The following is a 27,160-nucleotide window of genomic DNA, read 5'->3' on the forward strand; positions in this document are numbered from 1 at the left end:
GGTCCCTCCACAGCTAGAGCGGTGACTCTACAGAAATGCAGGTGAAGCAAAAATGAATTATAGGGCGTTTTAATTATAATGTCCATTAGAGAGGGACCGAACGCTTCTTTGAATAATTCACACAACATTCATAATCGTTCGGCGTTTCGTGTAGCAGGCTGTGTGTGGGTGTAACCATGGCATGAGATAGTGACCCATAGTTTTTGGATGCTATGCAGTCTGCCCTTGGGAAAAGACCTCGAACCTAGTAGGCCTTGCAACTTGTTCGTTCGTTCGTTTGTTCGTCACCCTCACCTTTGCGAGAACCCGAAACCCCAAAACAACTCTAGAAGCAAGCTACAAACGAAACAAAAAAAAAACGGGAAAACTTGCGATCACATTCCGGAATGCATCGAACTTCTACTTCTTCTTCCGCTGCCGCCCGGTTCTTAGGCTCACCAAACATGTTGTTAGGCGGTTTATCATCATAAGAGTGGCGTAGGTACGTACAAATATAAACCCATAATACTTACGTTATGCAACTTGTAGTACAGTCCACAGGCATTGCAAACTGGTTCTCCGCTTTGGTTCCTCCTCCACAGCGATGTGGTTGTGGTTTTGCAGTTTGCACAAGAAGTTCCCGCCCGCCGGGCAGCGCTCTGTTGGGACTGCAGCAGCACATTCAGCAAACAGCCAAGAATCGGGGGAAAAAAGGGAGAAAAGAATTGAAAAAATTTAATTTTAATTATTCTCGTTAGGTTGTGTCGTTGTGCCCGGTCACATTTTGCGCCGGGCACACTCAGCAGAACACATCTTCTGGTCTTCGATCGTCTGTCTTTCGTCTGTTGTTGTCATTTTAGCGTACCTACAACAGGTAAACCGGTGGAGATGGCGCTGGGGTTGAGGTAAGCTGGATGCTCGCGCGCGCAATGAGGTCTCTCATTCGCTGGAATCTGTCAACTGGGGGTCGGGTCGTCGTCGTAATTAGAGAGAAAGAAAATGTCGGCTTGCGGTTGATTTGAGTTTTTTTTATTCATCTACTTCTTACTACGACCGTGGTTGTTTTTGTTTTGACATTGCAATATGGCTGCCAGTCAAAAGTTTGACTCGAAGGCCACGTTGTCTCCGTTTTGCTCATTCGCTTGATTGGCATTCTTTACTGTCGGTTAGAAGCTTTTCGATCGAAATTTTTAACCAAAATTTGAAAATAAAATAGAATTGTGATGAAGTTTCAAAAAAATCAAAAGTGCTACCTACGTTATAGTATGTGTAGAGATGAGATGAAGGATATGCAGAAAATAAATAAAAAATCATAAAAAATAGTAGTTGTTTCTGATTCGGTCTCCGGTAGAAAGACGGATTGGCACAGAAAGCGCAGATTTTTAAGGCTGTCGCTACGAAAAAATTGTTTTTGATTCGGCATTCGGTAGAAAGACGGATTGGCTGAGGGAGCACAGGTTTTTAAGGCTGTCGAAAAGTAAATCTTGATTTGGCCTTTGAGTTGAAAAAGACGGGTTGGCTTAGGAGCCGCAGATTTTTAAGGCTGCTGCTGCCGATAACTTGTTTTGATTTGGAATTCCGGTGGAATAGACCGGAATTGGCTTAGGAAGCACAGATTTTTAAGGCTGCTGTTGCTGAAAGTTGGTTTTGATTTGGAATTCCTATGGAAAAGACCGGAATTGGCTTAGGAAGCACAGATTTTTAAGGCAACTGCTGCTGATTGTTACGTTTCAGCCTTGCGGTAGAAAAAGACGGAATTGGCTTAGGAAGTGCAAATTTTTAAGGCTGCTGCTGCTGATAGTTGGTTTTGATTTGGTCTTCCGGTGGGAAAGACGGAATTGGCTTAGGAAGCACAGATTTTTAAGGCAACTGCTGCTGATTGTTACGTTTTAGCCTTGCGGTAGAAAAAGACGGAATTGGCATAGGAAGTGCATATATTCGAGGCTGGTGCTCTTGATTATTTGTTTTGATTTGGCTTTCCGGTTTAAAAAGACGGATTGGCTTAGGAAGCGCAGATTTTTAAGGCTGCTGGTGCCGATTGTTTGTTTTGATTTAGCCTTCCTGTGGAAAAAGACGGAATTCGCTTTGGAAGTGCAGATTTTTAAGACTGCTGCTGCTGATGGTGGGTTTTGATTTGGTATTCTGGTGGGAAAAGACGGAATTGACTTAGGAAGCACAGATTTTTAAGGCAACTGCTGCTGATTGTTACGTTTTAGCCTTCCGGTAGAAAAAGACGGAATTGGCATAGGAAGTGCATATTTCCAAGGCTGGTGCTGTTGATTATTTGTTTTGATTTGGCTTTCCGGGTTTAAAAGACGGATTGGCTTAAGATGCGCAGATTTTTAAGGCTGCTGCTGCCGATTGTTTGTTTTGATTTAGCCTTCCTGTGGAAAAAGACGGAATTCGCTTTGGAAGTGCAGATTTTTAAGACTGCTGCTGCTGATGGTGGGTTTTGATTTAGTCTTCTGGTGGGGAAAAGACGGAATTGACTTAGGAAGCACAGATTTTTAAGGCAACTGCTGCTGATTGTTACGTTTTAGCCTTCCGGTAGAAAAAGACGGAATTGGCATAGGAAGTGCATATTTTCGAGGCTGGTGCTCTTGATTATTTGTTTTGATTTGGCTTTCCGGTTTAAAAAGACGGATTGGCTTAAGAAGCGCAGATTTTTAAAGCTGTTGCTGCCGATTGTTTGTTTTGATTTGGCATTCCGGTGGAAAAGACCGGAATTGGCTTAGGAAGCACAGATTTTTAAGACTGCTTCTGCTGATAGTGGGTTTTGATTTGGTCTTCCGGTGGGAAAAGATGGAATTGACTTAGGATGCACAGATTTTTAAGGCTGCTGCTGCTTATTGTTAATTTTGATTTGGTCCTCTGGTGAGAAAAGACAGAATTGACTTGTTAAGCGCAGACTTCCGGTGGAAAAAGACGGTATTAGCTTAGGAAGCGTAGATTTTTAAGGCTGCTGCTGCTGATTGTTTCGATTTAGCCTTCCGGTGGAAAAAGACGGAATTGGCCTACTAAGTGCAGATTTTTAAGGATGCTGCTACCGATTGTTTATTTCGATTTAACTTTCCGGTGGAAAAAGACAGAATTGGCTTAGGAAGTGTAGATTTTTAAGGCTGCCATTGCTTATTGTGATAACTCAACCGTTTTGAATCGTAACATCTCTTTTTCCCTTGGAATTCAAAGCTTGGACAACAATGTTGTATTGGAACACTCACACTGGCTTTTAAGAAGGAAACTTCAAATTTTTCTAAAGGTCTGATGTTGCCTCTATTTTGCGGTTCATTCACTCGTAAATTGTCTTCCAAAAATTCTTTAAACAAAGAGTAATTACAAAAAACCTGTTTAACTGTTCCAAACTATTTTCAGCTATTTCTGGACAATTCAATGCTTCTTCGGGGTAGCTCTCCTGAATAAAAATCCACCGCAGAGGCCTATTTTAAAATGACTTTCAATCTATCAAAAGTGGACTTTAAGTGTGTCGGTTTACTCTCAACTGTTAAAAAATGGTTAATTTTGATGAATTGAACCAAAATTTGCATGAGGAACACGATCACATTGTCTTACAATCCCAAGCAACCAAAAGTTCGGACATCACTTAAAGAACAAACTAGTAAGTTCACATAGAGCTGTGGAACTTCATTCTTTATTAAGTTCAACCAAAACTCAAAAATGCTTTTCCATTAGAAAATTGCTTGATCAGCAACGTGATGACAAACCTCATTTTTGGAAAGATTTGAGAGCATAATGTCAAATTTGGCTACCGATAAAAATATGTGATGCATTAATTTGGAACTCATGCAAGGTTACCGAAATCATAGAAAAATCTTTGATTTCACAGAATTTTGAGCAAATTTTCATCACAGAATTCGTGTCGCAGATCACTGAATTTGGAAAAAAAAATCATAAACATCACAAATGTTCAAACTTTGTTTGTGTTTTCTAAATTTTAATTTTTGTAATTTTAAGTCAAATTTTATGGATTTTTTACTTTGAATAGGGAAAATATAGTAAGATTGGTAATGTTTGTTAGTTATTCTAAAAAAAAGTAAAATAAACCAAACTTTACAGAACTTTTCAATAAAATTATTAGAAATATCATCACAGAAATCCATCACTGAATTTTTCGGGTAAAATCATAGAACGTCAGAACTTTTTTCGCAAAATACAGATTTTTTTTCGCAACCTTGCTCTTAGGGCGTGATGACCAAATTTCGAATAATTTTGCCATAAAAGTCTGCTCGGATCTAACAAAAAATTATAAACACCTTATTGGCCTTATTCTACACCAAAATTTGCTTCAATTTTGCTGTGAAGTAGCTCGATTTCACAAAAAAAGGGCAAAATAGAAGAAATTTTTATCAAATAGCCGTGTTTGTTTATTTTTGGTTCCGAAAACCAGAATTGGATTGTCACCTGTAGGTTTTAACAGCTTAAATCGTCCTGGTAGGCGATGACTGATTTACATCGCACGCGTTTTTTTTCGCTTTGCTGATAGGTGCTGATAATTCCAATAATTTTCGTTTTTTTGATTGAGTGAATCTTCATAAATTGAAAAAAAGTGGTAAAAACGTGTGGCTGGATGTTCACAGCAGGAATGACCACCAAATAAGTGACCCAAACTTGAGGAAAGTGTCTTACCGATAGGTTTTAAATTTGCTTCATGCAGTTGAAAGAACCTTGCTTGATTGCGGTTTTGTTTTTCGTGCCGGTACTCGGATTTCGTTTTTTATTCAATGGGCCTGAAAGTGATATTTTTCAAACATGTACATTGTAATTTGGTCTAGTTGAACACCACGATTTCAATGATAAGTTAAACTGCTTAAAGGTGTGAAAACAACGGTGATAAACGTCTATTCGACTCCGAAGGTTTTTGGACGAGGCAAATGTTAACGAATTGACGCTCGGGGTGCCGGATCTTTCTATGACGGAAAGTGGTCAATTCTAGGGTTTGGAAAATTCGGGATAAAAAGATGTGTAAAATATGTCATTTTATTCTGTGGAGTTTCACGGTTTTGCCATTTTTCAGGAAACCGGCTGTTTTTCGGAAAATCGACTTAGTCCCAGGAAGTTGATTTTTGGCCAAAATATTTTTTCGAGATAACACCAGATTTCGACGTTTTATGCATTAAGAAGTAATTTGGCATCAAAACTAAAATTTTGATTTTTCCGATTTTCTTTGATCCTCCCTTTGGTGAGGGCAAAAAAACCGAAAATTTTAGCGCTTTGAGGCACCCCTCATCAAATCCGGTTGAGCTGATTATTTTCAGTTTTTGGGACAATCTATAAAATGTATATGGTCGGTTTGCGAAATTCAACATGACCCAATTGGCTGCCACCCTAATATATATTGCCTCCACTTTGGTAGGTAAAAGCCTTTTTTTGTAACTACTTTCGATCATTCTGTAGTGATCTTAGAAATAACGCTTCAAAATTTTTTGCTAAATATTTGCTGCTAAAAACGTTACATAAGATGTCAATCTCTAACTAGGTAAGACAACTTTTTAACTTATTCCGCATTGAATATCTTATGAAGCCTTTGCTAGTTTTGAATTCTGAAAATATTACAAATTTAAGAAACCCACATGTGCACCCAACCCAAATCGACAATGGAGGATGAAGGAAAAAACACCCAATGATGATCAGCTATAGCAGTTACAGCAATGCAATGTCACAGGTGTCACACTGGCTGAAGGCAATAAGACGCGAAATCCAAACCGGTTCAATTCTCGGAATCGGAATCGAGGAATCGACAGGAACAGACAGAGCGCAGAACACGTACCTACGTTCGTTCTCCCTGGGAAATCGAAATCGATCGGCCCAACCCACCACCCGAAAACGGGCAGATATGATGGCATTTCTCACACATATATTATCCTCCCCCTTTCGAGTCGAGTCGAGTCGAGTGTCGAGTGTGTTTTGTGTTGTTATGGAAAATCGCAGCAAGGAAGGGACCCGAAAGCAAGAAGAAAAAAAACGACTTCTAAAATCCGATACGAGCAAACGACATCGAAAAAGACGTTGGTACCCACAAACATGGTGCTGGTTGCAATGTATGCGCGTCTCACTTGCTCACGCCGCCGCAGCACCAGTTTTCTTTCGCGTAATGCACGACGACGCCGAGTTACCTTTTGGCGGATGCTGCAATTGCTGCTGCTGCTCTCTTCTGGAGTTGGTATTGATCTCGTGCTTCATAAATTTCACGCTTTTTTCGCACCCAGAAGCATTTTAGGCTCCTTCGGTCGGAATACGTGTTCCACAACAACAACAACACAACACTAACGAGAATGACGCGGGGGACGATCCCCGCCGGATTAGGGAGGACGATCCCGGTTCAATAACATCCCGAAATTGTAAAGGGGAGCCAGCTTTGCGAGTTTTGTATTAAAAACTAACCCAGGGTTGCAGCATCATAGAGAAAAAAGTCTACTAGTTGTTTCAACTATGTTAGCTAGCCAATTCAATCATAAAAGTGTAGTACATTAGAATAGATTTAACTACAATTTTGACCATATGCATTCAAGTTTTTTAAGTGGATCCAACAATCTTTTTCTGATTAATAAGCCAATAGTAGATTCAACTGCAATGTTATGATTGATTTTAGGTATCCTCACGCAATCAACTATGAACAAGGAAGACCAGAGCTGGCAGCACTGGTCGCACCGAGATTAAATGGAAATCACAACGAAGCAGCAGAAAAACGGCACCAGAACGCCCCTATCTCTCTGACGGGTTCCCGACCGGATTATGTGCTGCAGCAGAACCAGCCGAGGGCTGCTGGCGGGCAAAAATCGACGGAACGCACAGCGAAAAAGCCCGAGATTTAGTGCTTCCAGAGACAGGGATCACACCGATTATTATCGGTTATTGGACCCTGCTGGAACCGGCAAAAGCTCAAGCCCGGAGGAATTAATCTTGGCCGTAGCCGTGGATGTTGTGGATGCGTGTGCGCGAAAAAGGGGAATGATCCCAAACTTGTTAAATTCGATACCTCTCATCGGAATATCTTGTATGTGCGCGGCGATTGCTGTTGTTATTGTTGTTAAGACAAGGACACGCAGATCCTGCCGATAGATACGTGTGTGAACCCATCTGAGGGACACGTTCGGCTGCGGTTTTCCCAGGACACTTAGCTCAACCCCCTTTTTCCCTATACTTATTATCCAGCCCGAGTAAATTTGTTCCCAATCAATTAAGTCAGCGCGCGTTCTTGACGTGGTGATGGCAAATGTCACGTTCCGGTCCTTCAACTCCGACACCTTGTTCCTCGTCGCCAAAATGTCATTGATTCTCGGTGCTTGTCGGTCTAATAAGTAGGCTTTTGTAACGTTGTAAAACAAAACAAAAAAAGTAAATAATAAAATACTCACGGTAACTGGTTTCCGTTTCGGCTTGATTAGCGGCCTATTCTGGCCGTTCATCTTGTAGTACAGTCCGCAGGCATTGCACAGGTAGTGTCCGGTGGCGTCCCGCCGCCATAGGGGCGTTGACGTGGCACCGCAATTGACGCACTCTCGACCTTCTGCAAAAGGTCGGAAAATAATGGGAACAGAGCAAAACAGTCGTTAGTCGATGCTGAAACCAATCTTATTGGGTTAGTAAGGTTTTCTATTGTTTTGGTTAGTATAGTGCATTCATCTATTAATCGATAGAAATCAGTAGAAATTCTGAATTGGAATCAAACAGTTGAGGTTTCGAACAGTCTTAAAGAATAAGACCGAAAATCGGACCGATATCGGTTCGAAAATTGGACCGATATCGGATTGAAAATCGGACCGAAATCGGATCGAAAATAGGTCGAGAATCGGACCGATATCGGTTCGAAAATTGGACCGATATTGGATTGAAAATCGGACCGAAATCGGATCGAAAATAGGTCGAGAATCGGACCGAAATCGGATCGAAAATTGGGCCGATATCGGTCGACAATTGGACCGAATCGTGTACGAAAATCGGAACGAATTGAACCAAAATTGATACCGTAGACTATGTTGGCTTTTCAGTCGACTTTTCAGTCGACAGACCAAAGTTGAGCCGATTAACGATTTGATTCGACGAATGTTGATTCGATTGTGGAATCAATGTCGTTTCGACCAAAGAACCAATGTCGACTTGACCATCATCGGGCTTATGTTGACTCGGAGATTGGACCGATTTCAATAAACAAATTTATCTTATCTTATCTTATCAGATTCAGAATTAAGATTTTGAGTTCGGAATTCAGAACCAGGATTCCGAAATTAGGATTCGCTTGGATTTTTTTTCGGGATTCGGAATTGTAGAATAAAAATTTTGAGTGAAACATTTGATTTAGATCGATTTTTCTACTTTCCGATTTCTAACGAGTTTCGTTTAGAAATTGTCTCAATGTTTGTTTCCTTTTTGTTTTTTTCTTAGAAACGTTGACAGATTTTACACACAAATGTACAGATAGAAATAGCAGGACAGTTTTACGATATAGACACGTTGTGCGAAAAGAATAAGACACCGAACGAAATGTAACGAAAAACATATGTGCTTTGAAGAACGAAAAAAGACGAACATAATTCACATATTTAGGAAGCAAAACATACAGTTTTTTTACCAAAATAAATAAAGAATAAGATACTTCAAACATGAGTACAAGTGAAGGTGAGAAAGCTGACATTGGCGACTGATTTGATTTCCCTAATTTTTTTTTTTACAGATTTAGGCCTTCTAAGTTCGACACTTGAATCTATGTAGAGTCGACATTGCACTGTGACCCACGATGGAATTTTATCGTGACGAAATTAACTACTACGAAGTTTAAAAAGAGATAGAAAAAATGTGTCTTCAGCAAAAATGGTTATCAAACCATGCGCTTTAAAAATCTTTAATCAAATATTAGGGCGTGTCATTTATGCATAATTAACACACATAGAATTTTTACAATCATCAGATAGAGCCAAACTGTCTTGTGCAAAGTTGTAGCCAACGGTTTTTGAGGCAACTTTACCGAAGGCACCACATACATATGACGTTTCGTAAACGAGTTATGATTTTTGAATATTAAAATGTTAGGGTGTGTCGAAAAAAAGGCTTCTGGCTCTAACTTTTGTGTGTTTACTGGAAAAATGACACGCTCTAATATTTGATTAAAAAATAATTGAAGGGCATGGTTTGATAAGCATTTTTGCTGAAGACGTCATTCGTCTATCTCTTATAGTACCTTCGTAATTAATTTTGTCCCGATAAAGTTCCGTTCTGGATCACTGTTCATTGGAAAGATAAGCTTCGACATTTAAATCGATTTTTATCCGATGATCGAATTGAGGTCAACCTGAAAAACGAAATGAATTCGGTTCGAATGTCGAATCGATGTTGATCCCAATGGCGATTCGGAAATCGGACCAATATCCGACCGGGTCTCGGACCGATGTCGATTCGAAAAGCGGACCGATGTTGAAATGAAAATCGAGCAGATGCCCACTAGGAAAACTGGATCGAGATCGGTCCGAAAATGGAACCGATGACGTTTCGAAATTCGGCCATCGATTCGAAAATCTTGATCTTGATCTTGAAATCGGAACAATAGACAGAGTCGATTTGTGATCATTGTAGAATTTCTCAAACCCTGGGGTCTAAAAAGCTTCGGTTCAAAACTCATCCATGTTTTTTTTGCAGAATTTTTAAGCAACGTGTACTTGAATTAATTTAAACTTTTAGGTGTGTATGGAAAAATTTAATACTTTCTACTGAAAAATTTTAGCTTTTTCTGTGGAACCGAGCCAGCTTATGGTTTTTGCGCCAATTTATAATTTAAAAAAAAAAAAATTTCCACTGAACAACTTTGTTGAAGGCCGTAACTTTGTATATTACAACATAGAAAAGGTTATAGTTTGTTGAATAGGGATAGGTCTTTTGGCATTGAAAAACCATAAATTCAATTGCATCACTGCTGGGTGCCTATAGGGTGGAATCTCATGACAACTTTTCATGCAATACTCCGCGAGGCACCAGCAGTGTTGTCAATTGAATTTATTGTTTTTCACTTCCAAAAGGCATACCCTTTTAAACAACTAATAACTTTTTTGCCTTGTAAGATACAAAGTTATGGTATTTGACAAAGTTTTTCAGCGGAAAACTTCCTTTAAATAATTTATAAATTGGCACAAAAACCATAGGCAGGATCGGTTTCACAGAAGAAACAAAAATGATGGTGATTTTTTTGGTACAAAATATTCAATTTTCCCATACAAAACTAGAAGTTCAAATTTACTCATGTAAATGTTACTGAAAAATTCTGCAAAAAATCATGGATGAATTTTAAAGCAAAACAAAGCTTTTCAGACCCCAGGTTTTGAGAAATTCAAAAATCGAATTGAGTCTATCGGAACAATATCGGAAATCAACCGAAAGCATTTTCAAAGATGGATTGTGCTGAGTTAAAACTTGTGATGACTCACATCGAAAGCGATCGCCTCAGTGAATTTTTTCTAACTGCGGTGCAGAATTACAACAACCAGACGTCAACTATTTTGACGGAAACTGCGCTAAGTTCGGTAGATGTTTTTTTCCCTTCAAACAGACAATTATTTTTGCGATGTTTTACATGATCAAAGCGTGAAACCAAGCTAACGGAAAGGCCTTGAAAATTCGCGTGCGTTTACTAATCGTACCTAATTACGGTTACATGTGCGAACAAGGTTGGCAATTGAATGCTTCAGCGAACTCAGGAAAGGAACGGAATAACGATCGCAAAAACCGAACAACAAACAAACAGAAGTAGGAATAAAAAAACAAACGAAAATAAGGGAGGAAGGAGGTAAACTTAAACTTAAACTTAAAACCAAAAAAAAAAAAAGAAACTATAACCCCACACCGTGTCCATATCTTACCGGCACTGGATTTGACTTTGGCCCGTTGCGCCTTCATGTGGGAGCTGTTCATGAGACCCGGTGGCCGGGAACTTTGGGAGTACGATCCAGCACCGTTTCCACCTCCGCCGCCGCCACCGCCACTTCCGCCTCCACCTCCGCCGATGCCGTGGCCGGATGACGACTGGTGGAACCCGTAGCCGGTGTGATCGTACCCGCCACTACTTCCGCTGAGGCCGCCGTGTCCCACATGGCCGCCGCCCTGATCGAACATGCTGAACGAATTGGCCGAGTTCTGGTACTGGCCGTGACTATTACTGGTACTGTTGGAGGTGGAACTGGAGTTGTTGTTGTTGTTGGTCGTACCTTCCCGATGTTTTGGCTGATTTTGTTCGACCTCGGACCCACTTCGGTCTCCAAGGCCGCTCACCGACAGGCAGGGTTTGACGTCCAGGCCACAGTTGTCCGCACCACCTCCGGATTGGGACGACAGGCTGGAGTTGTTGTTGTTCGAGGCCGAGGCTGCCGCGCTCAGCGCACTGGACGTTGTTTGGCTCTGGTGCATGAAGCTGTTCAGGCTGGTTTGGTATTCGTTGGGCGTCTGTACCGAATCCGGCGTAGAGTCCTTCGGTGGGGTTGGCGGGAACGAGAATAGATGCTGACCGGCGGCTGCCGCACTCTGGCTACTCTGGAGCTGTGCCGCCTGTTTGCTGTCCTGCGGATCCTGCGGACACGTGAAGGGACTACTCCAACTACCGCTCGCAGCGAACGGCTTGGTGGACTCGTTGAACCAGGACAGGGGACTCGGGAAGTGCGGCCTGCACACTTGCGGGGTCATATGCGGGGACATTCGAGAAGCTGGAAGAAAAAAAAAACAAAGGAAAAACAAGTTAGTACCAATCAAAAAGCAATAGAACAAGTTGGAGGTCAATTTGTACGCACGCACGGAGAAGATCTCCACTAAAATACAATTAGTCGTCGAGAAAGAAGAAAACGTTGAAAAGTTCCAGGAAGCTATTCAACCACCCGTAAAAGCTAGACAAAAACCTGACCAAATCGATAAATATTTAGTTAATTTTTATTGCCCCGTGATTTCATTTGTGCTGGACCGGAGTGCCATCATGAATCTCTCGATCGCGCCGAGGATCATCAAATCTGGTGGTCATTATAAAGTTCCCATCGGATTCAGTTTCGGCACCTGGGACTCGCTCACTCAGTCACTTCGGGACTAGGACTGATTGATTGATTGATTGAATATAGCAGCGACTTTCTACCCGAAGGCCCGGTTGGTTGAGGACGACGCCGAGAAAAACAAATCAAACAGTCATAACTATAAAACAAAAAACGGAACAAACAAGCAAACAATCGACACGTGATGACGACGACGATGGTGTGCACTAAAAAAGGTATTAGTTTCAACACAGATCATAAAATAATCAAAAAGTCATTAAAAATCGAAACTAGAAGTTGGCTCCCTTTCACATGTTGTCGTTGGTTTGTTGGAAATTCGTGGATCTAGATTTCCAGGTGGTTCCACCAACAGCTTCCGAGGGCTTCCATCAAGGAAAAAAAAAACAAATCGAGGTGTCCCCCGCGATCAGTCATAAATCTGTTTCTAGAATTTCTTTGGACTTTGTGAAAAAAGGAGAGAAAAAACCCAGTGCGTGGTGTAGTCGTTAATTTCGGAAGGGTCATTAAATCAACCAATGGCAGTGGGGTACCTCTGCTAGCGATCGTACCCACAGATTTATTATCGCTTCGGAGAGGACACTTTGGACCTCCAGGGCTCATTCGTACGCATCCTAGCCCTGGAGCCGTAAATGTATGTCACGAACGGTGAGTTTGTGAGGGTTTTGTTAACGTAAATTTTGCGTTAAACTGAAGCTAAGGTGTTGATTGTGTTGAAATCGAACAAAAACCGGCGAATCGGTTCGAAAAAAGATCACGAATCGAACCAAATTCGGACCAATTCAGTGCCCTGGTGACACAACTTTCCTGACGACGAAAAGTTTTTGCGAGTGAGCTGTCAAAACAACTCGATCGTTTCTAGACCGAAATCGCACAGTTTTCCAACCAAAATCGGACAGTTTTCCAACCAAAATCGGACAGTTTTCCGACCAAAATTGGACAGTTTTCCGACCAACATCGGCTGATCCTGAAAAATGATAATTTGTTGTTGTTTTTCTGTCCTGTTGATTTAAGTTTTTTTCGTATTGAATTTTTAGTAAATGAAACAACAAAATAGTTTTATTCGATATTTTCTTCTAAATTTTTGGTGGCAATATAAAATTTTTTTTTTTTTATTTTTTCATACAAATTCGAACCAAATTCTAACGTATTCGAACTGATCGACTTCGATTTCTGTCATCTGCACTATTTGCATGGCAGCGGGGAAATGGTCAGGAAAAACGAACAGAATACGGACAAAAAACGGACAGATTTCAACTGACAATAGAAGTGAGCAATTTCTAGGCTGGCCTGTAGGTTTGTATCGAAAAACACCATCTAAATATCATCTGAACCGAAAATTAAATGGGTTTGACTATTTTATTACAGATATCTTGTTAAATTTTCTCATAATTTATCTACAAGTTCGACTATAATTGAGATGTTTTTTTTTTTGAAAATCAAGACATTTGAAGAATCAATTTTCAAAAATCGGAAAAATTCGAAGATTTTCAAAAATTAGGACAAATCCTGAAAAATCAGGACACCTGGCACCTCTGCATTCAGTGCAGTTAATCCCAGGGGTGGAAAACAGAAGAAGAATAAAAAGCGCTCAAATGTCAAATTGATCTGATTAAATCACCGACCAGTGAGTGAGCAGGCATAAAATTTTGTTTCATTAGAATGATCATTCTTAAAACCATTTTTTAAGTCGTTGAGAGGCATTGGATAAGTGTTCAAGTTTCAACAAACTGAGCATGCCTCATCTATGAAACAACAGCTTTGTTGATTTTGTTTGGTTCCGACACGAATTTTTATCATAAACGATTACAAATCTTTTCAAAAAGTGCTCATTTTTCTGTCGAAAAGTAAAAAAATGCAGCACTGCTTTTCTATATTCTATAATCTGCCTGACCTATAGAGTGAGTCGATTTTCGAACCATTTCCAGGCGTTTTGTTTTTACGTGTAGAAATCTGGCCGAAACATTATAAAAATCATGCCAAATTAGTCCGAGTTTAAAAAACTTTCCAGACACGATGGAAACTGCTTGAAAGTGTCTTAGCGAGGCGATGAAAATATTTCCATCAACTTTCGAACAGTTTTCTTGAACTGGACCAAATTTGGACACAAGCGCAATCATTACACTTGAGAGTACTTTGCTCTCTAAATTCCTGTGTAACAAACAGGAAAACAATTTTAAAAGATCCAATTTTCGCCTCAATCATAATTGAATTTCAGTTGGTCAAAGTGTGACAATAGACAGGGCATACGCGCCAATTAGGACGGAAGAGGTAAACAACAAACCTAACGACTTGTTTGACGTTTTAAGTCACAATACAATGTCAACTCAAAGCCTGCTTAACAACTCGCTCGTTGATTGCTTGGTGGTCATCAATTGGCACAACCCGAAACACAATCGGTTGCATTGTTCCGATGATTAGATGAGCCCTCTCCTGGGTTCAAAAGAAAACTGTCAAACATCTTTTTACAACAATTGTTGAGACAAAATTCCTGCCCCTTTCTTCCCGTTCCGAAGTATGTAGTTTGGTACCATCAATAGTCCGATTGTCGATCCCGGGATACAAAACGATCAAAAAGTAGAAGTAAAGGTCCCTCGAGCATACCAAGAGAACCAAGGGAATAGAAAAAAATCCTAGACCCATTTGCACTCCGGTCCAAAGAAGTTTGACATTTCCGAAGAAAATTCCAAGAGAAAGGAGGTTTAGAAAAAAAAAAACGTCTCAACAAAATTGACCATCACCCGCCGCCAAACACAGTCCGCCGTCATTCGTAGGGGGGTGAAACATAATTCGATTTTATTTAGCATGAGTTGGCAATTTTTTGGGCAAGTTTTCGTCTTCTGCTGTCTCGAGGCACGCGGATTCCTCCAACAAATTTTTCAAGTGTACATTCGAAACTAGAGTGAACCAACTTTAAAACATCACAACAACAACGGCTACAAAATAACCAAAACAATAATAAAAAAAAAAACCGGCGGAAAAACCTTTTAATGGATTAATGGGAAACGGTTCGTTTTATTTTGAGTAATATGAGAGGCTGTTCGGTTTTTGTTGTTGTTCTGCCGTTGATGATTGGTTGCATTTGGATCGATTAGCTTTCCGAGTCGAGAAGAAATTCACCTGAAACGGTGGAAATTGAGACCTCAGAACGGGATCAAGGAAAGAAGGTAGACTTCAGATGGTCGACTTTCTTTGAACTATCCACAAAATAGATGAAAAAGATTTTGACATGTTGCATCATGATCATTGGTTTTGGGGTTGAACTTATAAGCTTAATTTTTTTTTAAGGAGTAGGCGATGACTTTTCCTAATTGCACGCGTTTTTCCGTTCGAGAAAATTTCATAAAATTATTAATTTCAGTACGTTAAACAATCGGGAATGGACTAGAAATGGATTAAAATGAAAGCTGGAAGGAAGTGCAGAAGTGTCCACTGGAAGTTCCGAAAATTTAGAGGGCAATAAGTGTTATTTCATAAAAAGAATCGCAAACCGGTCGCTGCAGAAACGGAGTGTTAACACCTTGAATTGAAATTTTATTCTCGTGTGGGGTTGTTGGGGGATTCGCTTATTATGACGAGTGTCCGGGAGCGCTGTGTGAAAGTGTTTAGAAGAAATTTTGTCCCTCGAAAATAAAACACAAAAATTTATTGTGGAAAGTCTCGAACAAATAAGCAGAAATCGGCTCTGATGTGTTTTTGTTTGGCCCTTATGCAGTCTTCGCAAATGTATTTTTTTTGGATCATAAATAAATACATGGCCGTAGGAGAGGGGGCAGGATTAGGGAGGTTAAATCCCCCCCCCCCCCCATAAGGGTCCAAAAATGCCAAACGAAATTTTCTTCTCTGAACTCAAAATAACAAATTCCTAATCAAATTTTGATGAATGACTAGAATGATTCAAGAGTAACAATTTCGACTCAGAACTTAAGCCAAAACCTTGAAATCTCATCCCAGGTCAATAATTCTACTATAGTTTGTAGAACAAAATCTAACTTTATGATAAAAATTTAGTTCCGAATGTCGAATTTCAACAAGATTAGACTAAGCTTGTCAAATCGCCCAGATTTTGACCTAATTTTTGTACTTTTTTCGCAAATCAAACTATAATTTAAATTGAGTCATTAAACTATGTATTTTGCGTCCAAATTGTTTGACTGAATTCAATCAGAATAAAGTGAACGATTTTTCGAAAGCATGAAATATGATTTAAAATTGACTGATGTGTTTCAATAAACAACAGTCAAACGTTTTTCTCCATGATTGTTATTCAACTATTTTTTAAATTGTCAACTATTGGAGCAAATATTTTAGATTTGCACGGACCGGAAACTTGCGGAAGAGTATCTGAAAAGCTTGGGTTAGAATAATTCCGGATTAGGTGGTTCCAAATTTGCTTATAAACATTAAAATTCGATGTCTGTGATAAGAATTTGGATTCTGTATCCTGTTTATAGTTATTTGATTTTAGTTTGGATCATAATTATAAGGAAGAAATCTTGATTCGAATCTCGGTTTTGCAGTTCAAACTTCTTTATTCAAAACTCATCATTTCGGAAAAAATGAAAAAAAAATATTTAAAATAACAAATCATTTTAAGGGTTTGCATTTGAAATTTTTAACTTCTAATTCTAATTTTTACTTCTAATTTTTATGCTGAATTGGAACTAAAGAAAGTTTCATTAAAGTGAGCCGCGGGAGTAAAAATCATTTCAAAATTTACAAACATGGCGGACTTTCTATCATATCCGATTCAAACTGACTTCAGACGACATTTTATACGATCTTTTCACTGTGCAGTTGGAACTGCGATTCACAAGACCATTGCGAACAGTATGAATGTTTACATCATCACATGGTTAAGCGAGACCACTCAAATTAGGTTCGTGGTAACACAACAGTGTTGCCAGATATTCTGGGTAGAAGTATCATTTAACTCATTGAGAAATGAGTACATTCCCGGTCAGGGAATCCAAGTGTGAACAGTGACAAATATGTTATCGCTAATGATGCAAGTAACATTGTAACGAGTAGACGAAGAATGAGAATAAAGATTGACTGAAAACATAGTTTTATGTTTTTTTGTTCATTCATACATTATTTATAATGCAGATTATTTATAGACAAAGTTAATAATTAATTTTAATCGAGTTACAAGAGCAAAAATTAAATCTGATTCTAACCGCAAACTTAATCTCTTACTTTTATTTCTAAAAATTTGATAAACTTTTTCCAATGCCTTTACCAATGTGTATAAATGGAAAAAAACGTATCTGAGAAGTACTGGATAAGTCGCCTCATACGGCATGAATCAGTATCCCAGTAGCAGATTTTTTTTATGCCGCTGCCACACAGCAGTTATCAGAGTCTATCATTGAATTGAAAAAAACATTTACATGTGACTTAATGAAAAGTTTGCTGCTGAAAATTTAAAAAACTTTTGTGAGAGGGTTTTTTTTTTAAACATTTGAGAACCAACTAACTCTTAGCTTTGCCACAAAAACATTAAGACATTGGAGCAACACGTGATTCCAGAACAAACACACATCCAACAATTTCGAATAAGCAGTGCCCTAAACATGTTTCACATTCTATTCCGGTTCTGTTTTTCTTTCGCTGTCGATAATATTTTGCTCTAGTTTTACGCCCCCAGAAAAGCAAGGAACCTGTGCCGATGCAGGTAAATTCTGATCGGTCGTCCGGTCGATCCCACGTTCCCTGCGGTATGTACCCGGTGAGGCGATGGCCCTTTTCCCGGGTTGTTTGGATTGGCCCCGAAAAGAAACAAACCATAAAATAATCCTCACCTTCTCAAGTGGCCGAGCGCCCCCTCTCAACTCAAGTACCTTCACCGGTTTCAAATATTTAGAAGCGAGAGCGAAGAAAAAACACCGTAAAACAACAACAGTAGCTGAAAAGCCTTCAGGAAAGTGGAGTACAACATCAGGTACTTGAGGTACTTATCAAAGCAAACAGCCTTCCGGGGAAACGCTCGGCCGCCTGGAGGAATCGAAGGACCTTCCATCGAGTAGGAGACCCTCTAAGTAGGCCTGGCGCCGCCGTCGTTACCGAACGTCTGAGGAGGTCTCAGCCGGGCTCAGACACCCCCGGATGACTAATCCCTTCTTGGGACCCTTCCCCTCAAGATTAACCCGGACAATCCGGACCGAATCCGTTAAAGGGTTGAACTTTTCGAGTACCTATTGATCGATATTGATCGAAATCCGGGCGATTTCTCGGCTGGGAACAAAAGCCTACTTTGGATTAGGTTTCTTCTCTCTCTCTCTCTCGGTGCGAGTAGGAGAAGCGCCGGATTATGACGTTCCGTCCGATTGCTTCGATATATTGATTGGAAATTTGATCCGAAAATTCTGGCTAGAGCGCTGCTAGCTATTCGGTCCGTTTGAGATTCTCCTACGATGGACAGGAGGTGTTAAACATAGCGGCGATTAGCGCGTCGATGGCGATTGCTTATCTTGACTAATTCGGCAGCTATATCGGCTTACGACGACGATGGCTGGCGATTAAGCCGCTGATCGATAGTTGATAAGGCTGTTGCTGCTGCTGCCGGCAGCGACGAATGTTCGGAATCACAAACGTACAGACACATACATCCACAAATCAGGGGGGTGCTTACTGCCTAATTTGTTTCCGAGAAAGTTCAGTACAATTCCACTGGTCGGTCGTCGGCCAAGTCCGGTTCTAATCTTAAAAATGCGTTAAATATCCAACAATTAGACCTTTCTTTGTTGGTCACGCTGTTTTGTATTTGCTGTTACTGTTGCTGTTGTTTTTTTTTTCGTGCGACTCATAGCAATCCTAGCAGGCGTGAGGGGCTTTGCCGGCGGGTGGAATTTACGCGGCAGAACCAACTTCGATCTCATCAGCATATTTTGTCCATTAGACGACGGACGGCGAGCCCCCCCCCGGAGGCGGCCTACTTGGATAGGCCTTCTGGGCTTTTACCATTCCAAAATGGGAGGTGAAACAAGGAAGAGTTGCCTGCCGAAACTGAAACTATTTTTCATGCCTCCCACACATCTCCCCCTAGCCGGAGGAAGAAGATGGCTTTCAGAAAATTCAAGAGTTCACTCACACACATTTTTCTCCATTAGTCTGGAGCAAAACGATTGTCCGTAAAAGTTTCGTGAAGTAAAGACAAAAAAAAATCAAAATAAATTACATTGATAAACTGTCAAATTTTTCAAAGAGGGTTTTCGTTACTTTCAAAACAAACTGATCGAAATGCTCTAACGACAATTTTCGATGACAATTGAAACACTCAAAGTTTTCCTTCCAATCAACCGATTACTCTGACAGTCTTAAATCTGTCCGACGAATGTCAAAAGTGAGCCATTATTATGGCGCAAGGCTCCACATCTCCCTCCGCAGTGCCATCTGCCGCCATCGGCAACCCATCACTATCACCTTTGGAGCTATCTTAGGTTGCGAAGGCACATCCTAAACAATCGAACCCATTAGCTCAAAGTGCTCGGAGGCCGGCCCCTCTGCCGCGTCTCGGGTGGCTCTCTGATGTCTTAATTGAAGCTAATTACCACCCTTAGCGGCCAACCGAAACCACCGACTAGCGGCTGAGTTGGTGGCGTCGGAGGACGAACCAAACCAAGCTTGACGACGACGACGACGTCGGCGATCGCGGAATTCTCGGCTCCTGCCCCTGCCTGAACAGACGGCGGCACCAAACCGCAAAGAGCCGCCTCACGCGTCAAAGTCAAACTGTCTACCCGGGAGAGGAGAGTCCATCACCAATCAAACGGGCCAAAGTGCGCCACCGAAATTGGTGGGCCGCCGAAGAGATTTCCCTAGCAAATCGTAAGCTTTAAAAAATCCTCACCGTCATCCTTCTTCCTTCGCCTTAGATGTTCGATCGCGCTCGATCAACGCGAGCCAAACAATCAAACTGTCATAATTCGATTTACTCGCGGCAGCTACTTGCTACTTACTTCTGTTTTTTGCGCCGTAGTGCACTCACGTGTGCGCGCATATCGGGTAGCAGCAGCGATCGTTTCCCCCTCTCAGGTCGGGATCCTAATTGAAGATATCATGGCATCGGTGCCTTGTGCTGGTATCGATTGGAGATCTTTCTCCTCCACCCGGAGCAGCTCCCTCCGTTGCTCTCTGTTGGGAGATTTTGAAAGTAATCGTGTTTGCCGGCGAAATTATGGGGTTCAAACTTAATGGATTCGTATCAAAACGAATTAGTTTCTTGGGAGATTTCGGTTGCGAAGAATTTTCGAACATTTAACAGAGTTGAAACCTGTTTGGTTGTAGACACTTCGTTTTCACACATCCCCCGACATTTTCGGATAGTAAGGTAGAATTTAAAACTATTCTACACTTACAGTGACAGGGTGGGAGTTTTCGAACTCAGTCAAGAAATGTTGTCTGTATTTCGTTCGGTTGACAGGAGGATAGCTCCAAAATCTTATACGAAATTTAGACACGATTAGTCATTAGAAGCTGCTTGAGTAGTTCAGAATGTCTAAACAATTTAGAAAATTTGCCTACAATCTTAATATACTGATTTTATTTCCTAACTCTTTGTAGAGTCCCAGATCTGTTCGTATTTCAAGCACTGCGAAAAGTGAAATCATCTTTTTTATATCCTCGAGTGATAGCTCAAAACAACTTGAAAAATATTATATATAAATTTAGCGATTAGTATCATAATTCTAAGATTTTCTCTAGACCTCTACAAGTATTAACTACTAGATTTTTCCCTGAATATTTTCGAGATCCCCTTCTATTGCAGTTTTGAACTGTTCCCCAAAACAAAAAAATCAAAACTTCAAAAAAAAAACCAAAAAAAAAAGCATAAACTCAGAAAGTTTTAAAGCATTCTCCCAAGCTACGTTGAGAAATTTTAAAGGGAATCGTGTTTTCTAGCAAAATTATGAGCTTCAAAATTATAAGATTTACAAAAAAAATCAACCAGTCCTAGGGAACATTTTAATTGTGATGCGTTTTGAATCGTACTGAGCAAAAATGACAGCATTGGAAAAGCAAAGCAAGCCTTGATCGAGTGCGGTCGTGTTTTTTCCGCTTGTACATTTTTTTGCGTTTAAATTTTCGGGAAAATAACAAATTTAGATATCAATTTGTCGTTGAAATGAAATCCAGTGTATTCGGAAGACTTCCGTCTGGTCGCAGAGCTGTCAGCAGGAAATGTTTATTTCAAATTCACTGCGTGGTTTATGGGTCGTCCTCGGTTTTGAAGAATTTTGTCTTGTGAAAAATACCTGATCGTCTGAAATTTGGAGCCCAGAGATAAGTTCCCGCAGAATTATGTTCAATATTAAGTGAATAATAAAAAAAGTTCAAATTGAAAAGAACGTTTGAATTCCTAGTCGAAAGACAAATACAGATTCGATTCGATTGGAAATACAAATTTGATTTCCCATATCAGTGGCGTTCCATATCAGTGTTGCTCTGGGGACAAAGGCCCTTATTTTCAAATTGGTAATAAGAAAGTGCATTTTGAAAATGAAAATTTAAATGAATAAAGAAGAACTCTAAAGTGATTCATGGTGGAATTAACAAGTGTTTTTCTTCGTTCCCCTTACATGTAATGTGTTTTCCGGATGCAAGGTTTTTCGGTTACAAACAAACGTTGCCTGATCCTAGCTTGCTATGATTTTTTTTTTCTTTGGCCTTATTGAGTTATCTAGAAAATCCAAAGAATTGGCTAAACAGACCTTTAATGTTTTTATGTTTTAATAATAGTAAATTATATTATAATATTCTATTATATTATATAAAATTCTTAAAAATGCTTCCTTTCTTGGGTTTTGTGATTTCTGTGCTTGCCACTGAAACTATTTACATGTTTTTCTTTACCAATGCCAAAATTTCCACAGCTGAACCACTTCACTACCACTGTTTAAGGAGGGTCAGCAGTGAAATACATCCTACCGCAAAAAAATCTCCAACACCTTCCGGTTTTTCTTTATTAGGGAAAGGTGGCCATGACTAGTTGGCAAAAGTCGTGTTTATTTCACTCCATCGGTAAAAATTTTGACTTTCATGTTTTGCTAGTATTTTTAATTTAAAAATAGTGTAATTGTTCTTGACGGTTGAGCCGTACCGTGATAATTACATACGTAAGGAGTGTATCAAAAAATTTTCTATAAACATATTGGGCCTTCTTACTAACGCGTGAACAACTGTGCTCACCTGTATGTAACATCTTGATCTGTCAAGAGTGAACCAGCGCTTTGTTACGTTTGAAACATTCGTTTCTCGCAAAATGTCGCGAATTAAAAAAGAAGTTAAAATTCGTATGTTGGACACTTGGATGCGAGAAAAGGGCATTTCGATAAATGAAGTGGCGAAACGTTTCGGCATTCATCCGGCGAGCGTAAAATCCATCATCTACAAGTTCGGGGAACACTATACGTTCGATGATTCGCCAGGAAGAGGCAGAAAACCAAGACCATCTGACCCAAATCTGAACCGTAAGGTAATCAACCTCATCAACCGGAATCGATCGATGTCCATACGGGATTTGGCGAAAAAAGCTGGGACAGCGATCGGAATGGTGCAGCGGATCAAGACCCAAACAAGTGCCCGGAAGCTGTACCATCGGATTTTGCAGAAGCCAGATGCGTGCATTCTCATGGACGATGAAACTTATGTAAAAGAGGATTCCAGTACTCTTCGGGAACCACAATTCTACACTGCAGCTATTGAAGGAGGATGTGAGTGACCACGAGAAGTCGATTGAGGTGGAAAAATTAGCCAGAAAGTGCTTGTGTGGCAGGCAATCGGCTCCTGCGGCAATCTGCTTTAAATTCGAGATTTCAAATTAATGTAACGCAGTCCGAGATATTTGAACCTAAGTAGCAGTACTTTTTTATTTTTCCAAAATTTCGTATTTGAAGCATAACTCAAAAACTGTTCTACTGATATATTTTTGAATCTCATTTTCGCCGCGCACGATTTCGCATTAAAAGTGATCTTCAGCTTACTTTGTTCAAAAATACAATACTAGTGTTAAGTATAATACGTAAATTTAAAAAAAAATGTTTTCTGGAAATTTCTCATAGAAATCTCCAAATTTTCAATACATTTGAGTATCTCAGATTTTCAAAAATAGTAGTTGAAAGAGGTTGTACGTTTCAGCATTAACGGGTGGCAACAAAAATTTTGGATTTTTTCTCGAGGCCCTAATTCTCAAACATAAATGAGCTCAGAGAAAAGTGTGAGATGGTGAGTTGAGTTAGCTTTTTTTTCCTCTTTTCGCCAGTTTTTTTTTGTTTTGTTTATGTTTGTCCAGTTCTATGAACTTCACAAAAACCTCGCCAAAAAGCATAAAGTGCAACATTTTAAAAGTAAAAATGTGGTGGCTTACATTGTTTACAATATCTTAAAATCACCAACAACTACTTGCAGGCAAGGTAGTGGCAAACCAGCGAAAATTATGGACGCAAAAGGACGTCGTTCTCTTTCTCGTGCCAGAGGATACCGCCAAAAAGTTCAATTGTTCTAACCAGTACATTGGCAAGACATTAAAACAGTTGGCATAAAGTGCCGAAAGAAGACAAGAGCCCCAGAATACACTTTGGATCAGATTTCTCTAAATTCCCATCCCTCCCGCTGGAAGATGAAAAAATATTCCGGAAAATGTTTTGTTTTGAACGACGAAAGTTAAATCCCCGGAAACGATCGATACTATTTCAAGGATAGTTTTAACATATCTCCGAACATAAAATACAAGTTCAAAACAGAAAGTGATGCTGTGAATATTCATTTCCGAGAGAGGTATTTCTAATCCATAGTTCAAGCCGTCTGGTTTGGTTATCAATCAAGATGTGTACCAGAATGAATGTTTGAAGAAAATTTTAAAGCCGTTTCTACAAAAACATCACGCAGACGGACAATACGTGTTTTGGCTGGATAAAGCGTCATCGTATTATGCCAAAAAAAAAAGCACACAATTCTTTTTGAACACCCATTCGATTTCATTTCTACCCAAGAACCACAACCCGAACAATCTGCCTAAGTGTCGCCCAATCGAAGATTTTTTCGGAACTTTGAGCTCATTGGTGTACAAAAATAATTGGAGAGCCAAGCACTGCAAACAATTGATTGGTAGAATCAAGAGATGAATTCACAAAGTTGACATGAAGGCCGTACAACGCTCCTGTTCCGAAATCAAACGGAAGCTTCGGCGAACAGCCGATTATGGACCATTTTCAACTTTTCATTTATGTTTTTTAGACAATGGACAATGTACCTTTAATTTCAATAAATCAAGTCTTCTTTTCAAGTACATTTGACTTTTTTCACTACTTGAAAGAGAAATTCCAAAATTTTAGGTACCACCCGTTATCTGGTTCAGTTTTTTTTCTTCGAAAACTAGTCCCTTTAACTTTAATGTCTATTTTCTATTTCTGCTGGCTTTGCGTTTTTTTTCTATGTTTATCACTTTTTTGTGGCCCACGTGCGCGTTTGTGAAAACTTTTCGGAGTGTTACGATTGGAAAAAAAAACAGCAATAGTAGGACAAACGCTCTTAATGCATTTATCAGTAAGGTTGAAGTAGGGAAGTGAGTTTTCAAAGAAATTTTTGGTTCCTGTGATATCGATCGAAGTAATCGAGTTACAGGAGAACTATTGAAGTTAGTTGTTTGAGCGACAGGATACGAAGAAGAGCGAAATATAACTTTGTGTTCTTTTATTTCCGGAAACCTGTTTAGTACCGATATAATAGTTCCGTTATTCGTAAGTATATAAGTTTGTCTAATACATTCTTGTATATTTACCAAGAAATGTTTGGAAAGGGTAAAGTTCCAAAGACTGAAAAGAATTTCAAAACTAACATGTTGTAAAATTTGGAATTTCTTTGTAGAATAACCCCATTCTGACCCGCATAAGAAATTGTATCGGGGATCGGAGTCCAGGGGCACACTTCTTTCTAGCATTTGTGTTCCCAACGTGAAAATTATTAAATCATGGAAAGCGTGCGATGAGGAACATCCCGGCCCGGTCACTACACTGTTGTCCACGTTTTTTCCTCTCTGTGTTACAGTTGTCTTTGCCTCCAATACTGCACAGTAGGCTCGGCCTAGTAAAGATGAGTAGTAAATGTACTTACTACTCACCGGGATGCTCAAAAGATCTGGCAGCGTGTATGTACGGTTTAAAATACTTTACTGGTGAGAAAATTTCAATAAGATTATTGTGAAATCCTATTGAGCCATTAATTCGTCGCTTTTTCTTATCAGGTTTGTTCCAAAAAATGGCTCCCCCGGTTTTAAATGATCCGAGCGCAGCTCCGGAGAAAATCGCCATGTCATACAAATTTTTCGAACAGCGGCAAAACATAACAACTTACAAATTACTCGAGTAGTCCATTTTCCTCGACCGACCATCTTCAGGGGTCCCCAAATGAAGAATTTTTTTCCTCGCGTTGGCCACGGTTCGCTGCCCACCATAAATAGTAGGTTCGGCAATTTCGGCCATCACCGGCTGCTGCTGTCAGAGTAGAGCTGTCAGTCAAAATTTTTCCGAAGGGAAACTCGTCCGACGGGTTCCTGCACCACCTATGAATGTGGCTATAGGTATACGCATCAACCCTCCTCTCCGATGAGCCTACTGCGATGTTATTGCAACCGAAATAAGGCGCAACAATGTCCTCTACCTTGTTGGCTCGGCGGGAACCATTATGGTCCCTCTGCTAGGCTAACGTAAGCTGTCTTTGTCGCTGGTCTTGGTCGTCGGAACACCTAAAGAAGGGTTGCTTTTGCCGATGTGTTCGTGTAATATGAAATATGTCCACACACCGGTGTCCCCCCCGTTCATAAACCATGGGATGGCGCTCTCGTTCGCTGCATGGGGTGTGCGTGACCAGGCAGCTGCCGGTCACTTTGGTAGTGCCTATTTTTTCTGTTGCTTTTTCGGAGGCCTAGTTTCAGCCAACCCTGACTGACTCCCAGGGCTGCGTGTTCTCGATGTTCGTGGCGTTGTTGCTACCGATGATGATCCACTGCCACTGGCCAACAAATGAACGAACGAACGAACGAAAACGGTGGCAAAAGTGACGTGACGTGACTTCTCACAGACCCATTTTTTTCTGTTCTGTTGTTCTTCAGTTTGCTTCGTGTGTGAGTTACTTTAGCAGTTTGTGGGTGAGGAGAAGCTTCACCATTTTCGCTGGCCCACCACAACTGATGGTTTTGGTTGAATGATTTCGGTTTCGTGTGCCACCTTCGTCCCGCCGAAAAGCCTCGCCGGACATTCGAGAAGGCGCGCGCACACGTCCGAAACGAACGAACCGAAAAAATCAATCTCTCTGATAGAAGAAAAAATGAGATACTGAACCATTTTTTTCAGTTCTGTTCACATATCATGCACCCAAGGGAGCCGTTTTTTCCCAGCCAGACACGGAACACGGAAGTTGATGGGAGATGTCGAGAAAATGGCCACCGCATCGCTCTATGGCGGCTTTTCGGGATTGACACTTCGACCGTCGTCGATGAACGATGGCCGATGGCTTAGAATATGAATTTGAGAGCGAATGTAGCTCTACTTTGTTGCATTCTGATCCACCCATGGCACCTCACCGGAGCGTGGATCGGTTCTCCGGTGTGATTTAAGTGAACGATCGACGAAAAAAAAAGACTCTACTAGAACGTAAACTAAATATTCACGGAACCGTGATGCTTCGGCATGGAATTAAAAACGTCCATCATCCCCTTCGCAGTGGGGATTTATAGCTGCTGTTGTTAATTTAACTTTGGAACATCCCTTGTTGCCATACTTGTTTGTTGCCGGTAGAATAACTTGATTGTTTACTGTTTTTCAATTGTTTGCGTTGAGGTGTGATGTCATTTTAACATATCGACAATGAAAAGTAGAGTAAAAATCTAAGAGTTTTGTACTTCTACCATTAAAATTAAGACGAAAATCTTCAACAAAAAACCGTATTTGTTTGCTTGATCTTGAAGCCTGAAGAGTTCGCAGAAATGGATCCGATGACCGGAATAATAAACATTGGATGAAATAGAGCACATTTATAGCGAATTGTGAATAACAGTTGCTGATGTCGTTGGTAAAGGTCAATTCAAATCGATTTACCGTTTGGAGAACTCTTTTGTTGAAGGATCTAAGTACATATTCTATCCACGAAGTAAT

General features: G+C 40.3%; 2 protein-coding genes across 3 annotated transcripts in view; both read right to left on the reverse strand.

Moving 5' to 3' along the window:
* The window catches only part of LOC129738301 (GATA-binding factor C-like), a 578,622-nt gene that overhangs the window by 407,082 nt on the left and 144,380 nt on the right, over nt 1–27,160 (reverse strand). The window lies entirely within an intron of this gene.
* The window catches only part of LOC129744247 (GATA-binding factor C), a 50,591-nt gene that overhangs the window by 14,069 nt on the left and 9,362 nt on the right, over nt 1–27,160 (reverse strand). Inside the window, exons 2-4 of one of the 2 annotated variants that reach the window (XM_055736685.1) lie at nt 11,187–11,678; nt 7,353–7,504; nt 513–647 (exon numbers count right to left, since the gene is read on the reverse strand). In XM_055736685.1, the coding sequence (XP_055592660.1) occupies nt 513–647; nt 7,353–7,504; nt 11,187–11,678 (779 nt within the window). Of the gene's footprint in view, nt 1–512; nt 648–7,352; nt 7,505–10,841; nt 11,679–27,160 lie in introns of both variants that reach the window. The other variant, XM_055736676.1, reaches the window with a different exon arrangement.

Source organism: Uranotaenia lowii, chromosome 1 (genome assembly GCF_029784155.1).
Source record: "Uranotaenia lowii strain MFRU-FL chromosome 1, ASM2978415v1, whole genome shotgun sequence".
Taxonomy (NCBI): Eukaryota; Metazoa; Arthropoda; class Insecta; order Diptera; family Culicidae; genus Uranotaenia; species Uranotaenia lowii.